General features: G+C 66.8%; 1 protein-coding gene across 1 annotated transcript in view; it reads left to right on the top strand.

Annotated features, from left to right (window-relative positions):
• Positions 1 to 670: 670 nt before the first annotated feature.
• Gng4 (G protein subunit gamma 4) overlaps positions 671 to 3,456 on the top strand; it is a 9,109-nt gene continuing 6,323 nt past the window's right edge. The window contains exon 1 of the mRNA XM_048367802.1: positions 671 to 766. Coding sequence (XP_048223759.1) covers positions 671 to 766 — 96 coding nt within the window. The remainder of the gene's footprint in view (positions 767 to 3,456) is intronic.

The raw sequence follows: 3,456 nt of genomic DNA, 5'->3' as shown, positions 1-3,456 counted from the left end.
GGAGAGGCTGAGGGGGGGCGGAGGAGCTGGGGGAGCAGCTGAGGGGGGGTGGAGAAGCTGGGGGAGCAGCTGGGCAGGGGTGGAGGAGCTGTGGGAGCAGCTGAGGGGGGGCCGAGGAGCTGGGGGAAGCAGCTGAGGGGGCGGAGGAGCTGGGGGAGCAGCTGGGCGGGGGCGGAGGAGCTGGGGGAGCAACTGGGGGGCGGAGGAGCTGGGGGGAGCAGCACACATCTCTGCGTGTGCTTTCAGCCTCCCGGCTGGACCCTGAAGCGACCTCTGGCCTGACAGCTGCCGCCGCCGCAGCCAGCCCACCGAGGCCTCTCCGCCCCCTCTCGCAGGTAAGAGGGTCCCGGTGTCGGGGTCCCTGCAGGGATGCGGGGCCCTCTGGCGTCCACGTTGTCCCAGGAACATTGACACCCGCAGCCTTGGAGGGAACTGCCCCTCCCCTCCCCCTCCCTCTCCCCCTCCTCCCTCCCCTCCCCCTCCCCCCCCCCGCCCCCCGCCGGCTCCACACTTAACTGAGTTCCAGATCCACACACTTTGGCTTCCAGGGGTCCCTGGCTGGGACAGAGGCTGGGTGAGGGAGGGGTCCACTCCCCTCCCCCCTCCCCCTCCCCCCGCCGTGGGCAGGGGCACTTGCAGCCTGTTCTGCGGTTCTTCCAGGGACCCCGGGATGAAGGAAGGCATGTCCAACAACACCACCAGCATCTCGCAGGCCAGGAAGGCCGTGGAGCAGCTCAAGATGGAAGCTTGCATGGACAGGGTCAAGGTGAGCACAGGCTACCCCGCCCCCTCTGGCCGCCGCTGCCTGGGAGATGGCCGTCCACCTGCCCCATGCCAGTTCAGGCACTAGCAGAGGCCCCCACCCAGGCACCCTGGCTTTTCCCAGGGGCCCCTGCTTTCTCCGGAGCCCTACGAGAATTGCCACCCTGGGGATGGGTGTGCTGTTGGCAAGAGCACCGCGCCTCGCCGGAGGGGACTTGCCAGGCGCCTGGGGCTCCACCCCAGACCTCCCCACTCCTCCCCCCCCAGGGCTTTCATAGACAAGGAAAGAAAATCTGCTGATGCTGCCCCCCCCCCCCCGCCCACGGGAGAGCTGAGTGACAGATGCCGCCTTTTTAAAGAAAATAAACAAAAATAGACATGTAAACATCCTGAAACAAAAAACCAAGCGTTCACATAGAAAACGTCCAGAAATCCAAGTCACCTTTGATGGGCAGGAGCCCTGTCTGCCCTGGTTATTTTTGAGATAAGCTTCCGCTTTTGCCCAGCCCCACCCCTGGCCCCGACTTGCCTGCTGTGCTCGCTCCCTTGTGGCGGAGATGGCAGGCACGTGCCCCCCCCCCCCCCCCCCCGTGTCCAGCTCCTTCCGTGGGGCCTCGTGCTTTTCCGTCTAGGCTGACTTAGAACCGCGATCCTCCCAATCTCAGCCCTGCTACCCACGTTGCTGGGACGGCAGGAGCGTGCCACTGCAGCCTGCCCGGTCTCCTTCGAGAAGAGGTCTTGCCTAGATGTCGGGGCTGGTCTTGAACGACAATCCTCCCGACCTCAGCTCCCCGAGCGGCTGAGGTCACAGACACAGCAGACTAAATCTAGGCACCGGGGCTAAAGGGAGATGGAGTGAATGAGTTGTAGGGAAGTAAAAGGCAAAGGGAGGCAGGTGAGGGGGGGAGCACCGCCGAGGAGCACCGTGTGTAACACACGTGCTGCAGGGCGGACGGGCCAGAGGCGCACAGTGAGCGAGAGGAGAAGGGACAGCGGGATGACAGCGCTTGGGAGATGGCCGCGTCCCGCCTGGGCGGCGGCGAGAACGGGCAGCCGGGGAGAGAAGCTTACAGGAGACGCCACAGGGTTTCCTTCAGCAAGAAGGCCTGTGTCCAGGAGCTAATTCCCAGGGAGCACTGGACCCGGAGCCCCGTGTGTCTGGGGAGCCCCCCCAGCAGACGCGGCTCCAACTCACGCCCGGGGCTTTCCGGCGCCCCCGATTCTTCCTCTGTCGGCCCCACAGGCCCGCGCGTTTCTCTGAAGCAGCAAAACGTGTGTTCTGTGCGTTTGGGTTTTTCTTTTCTTCCCCCAAAGATAAAACACAGACCGGTTATGAGGCCAAACTAGAACATTCTGAAGTGGAACGCGGTGGTGGGTGGGAAGAAGAGCGAGGCTCAGGCCCCCCCCCGTGGGCTCCTGGGGCACGGTGGGGGTGGGGGGGCTGATGTCTGGTGGGCCGTGCAGAGGATGACACCCGGCAGGAGAGAAGGAGCGGGAGAGGGGGTGTGCGTGTCACACACACACACACACACACACACCACACCGTCGCTTGCAGCAGTGGCCATGGGCCGACCCCGTGCAGAGCCACGCTGGCTTCCGTTCCCCGGGGTGGGGGGGTCCCCTTCCCTCCCTGGGCTGCGGAGCTCAGGAGCAGGGCATCCTTCCCTGTCCCCCAGAAAGCAGGCAGGTGAATCGTAGTCCCCGCCCCTGGGTGTGTGTGTGTGTGTGTGTGTGCAGGGACACGCGCGCGTGCAGTGCCTGTGCACCTCCGGCCGCACGCTGCAGGTGGGGGCCGCGGCCGTGGGTGGACACGCTCGCACTCGCCGTGTGGCATGGGGGGGGGGTCCCCATTCATTCCCCTCGCCGTGGGAAAGCGCGCTCGCTGGGCGTGCCCGGCGCCTGCCCCGTGTCTCGCGTGTGCGGATTTTGCTCTGCGCGGGCGACAGTGTTCACCGCGTGGCCGGGCTGGCTTCACACTGGGCATCCTCCTGCCTTCGATTCCAGAGCCGGGGTCACCGCTCGGGCCACCGCGCCCGGCTCGGGGTGCCGCTCGCCGTTGGAACCCCCAGGGGTGACCCGCGCCCGGCTCCGGGGTGCCGCTCGCCGTTGGAACCCCCAGGGGTGACCCGTGCCCGGCTCCGGGGTGCCGCTCGCCGTTGGAACCCCCAGGGGTGACCCGTGCGGTGGACGTTCTGCAAGCGCGTTGCCGAGGCGTGGTCAGGATCCGCCGTGGGGGGGGGTCACCCCGGCTAAAGGGGCTGAGGGAGGGCTGTGGGGGCCGCTCAGACAGGAGGGGCCCGCAGGCTGAGGACGCCGGGTCTTCAGCTGCGGTTGGCCGGCAGCCCCCGCGCCCCCCTCCAGGCCCGCTTTGGGGAGGTGGGGGGGGGCAGGCAACTCCAGGGAGAAGCTTCTGGTTCTGGGAAGGGCTGTGGTGCAGGGCGGGGACCGGGGAGAAGGGGGTGCGGCTCCCGCCTCAGCTGCCCGGATAAGTGCAGGGGTGTCAGCGGCCTGTCAGGAGCGTGACTACAGTAATTGCGGCCTCTGCCTGTCGCCAAGCTCGTAATTACCACAGTACCACAGCGAGCGAGGCGCTAGCTTGGGCGGCTGTCACGACCTCCCTCGCCCCCCGTGAGCTGGTAAAATTCCACAGTTGTCCCCCAGCTTCGGGTTCTAAACATCTGCTGCCTCCTCACC

This window comes from Perognathus longimembris, chromosome 18, assembly GCF_023159225.1.
Source record: "Perognathus longimembris pacificus isolate PPM17 chromosome 18, ASM2315922v1, whole genome shotgun sequence".
Classification (NCBI taxonomy): domain Eukaryota; kingdom Metazoa; phylum Chordata; class Mammalia; order Rodentia; family Heteromyidae; genus Perognathus; species Perognathus longimembris.
This window is presented reverse-complemented; position numbering and strand designations above follow the sequence as displayed.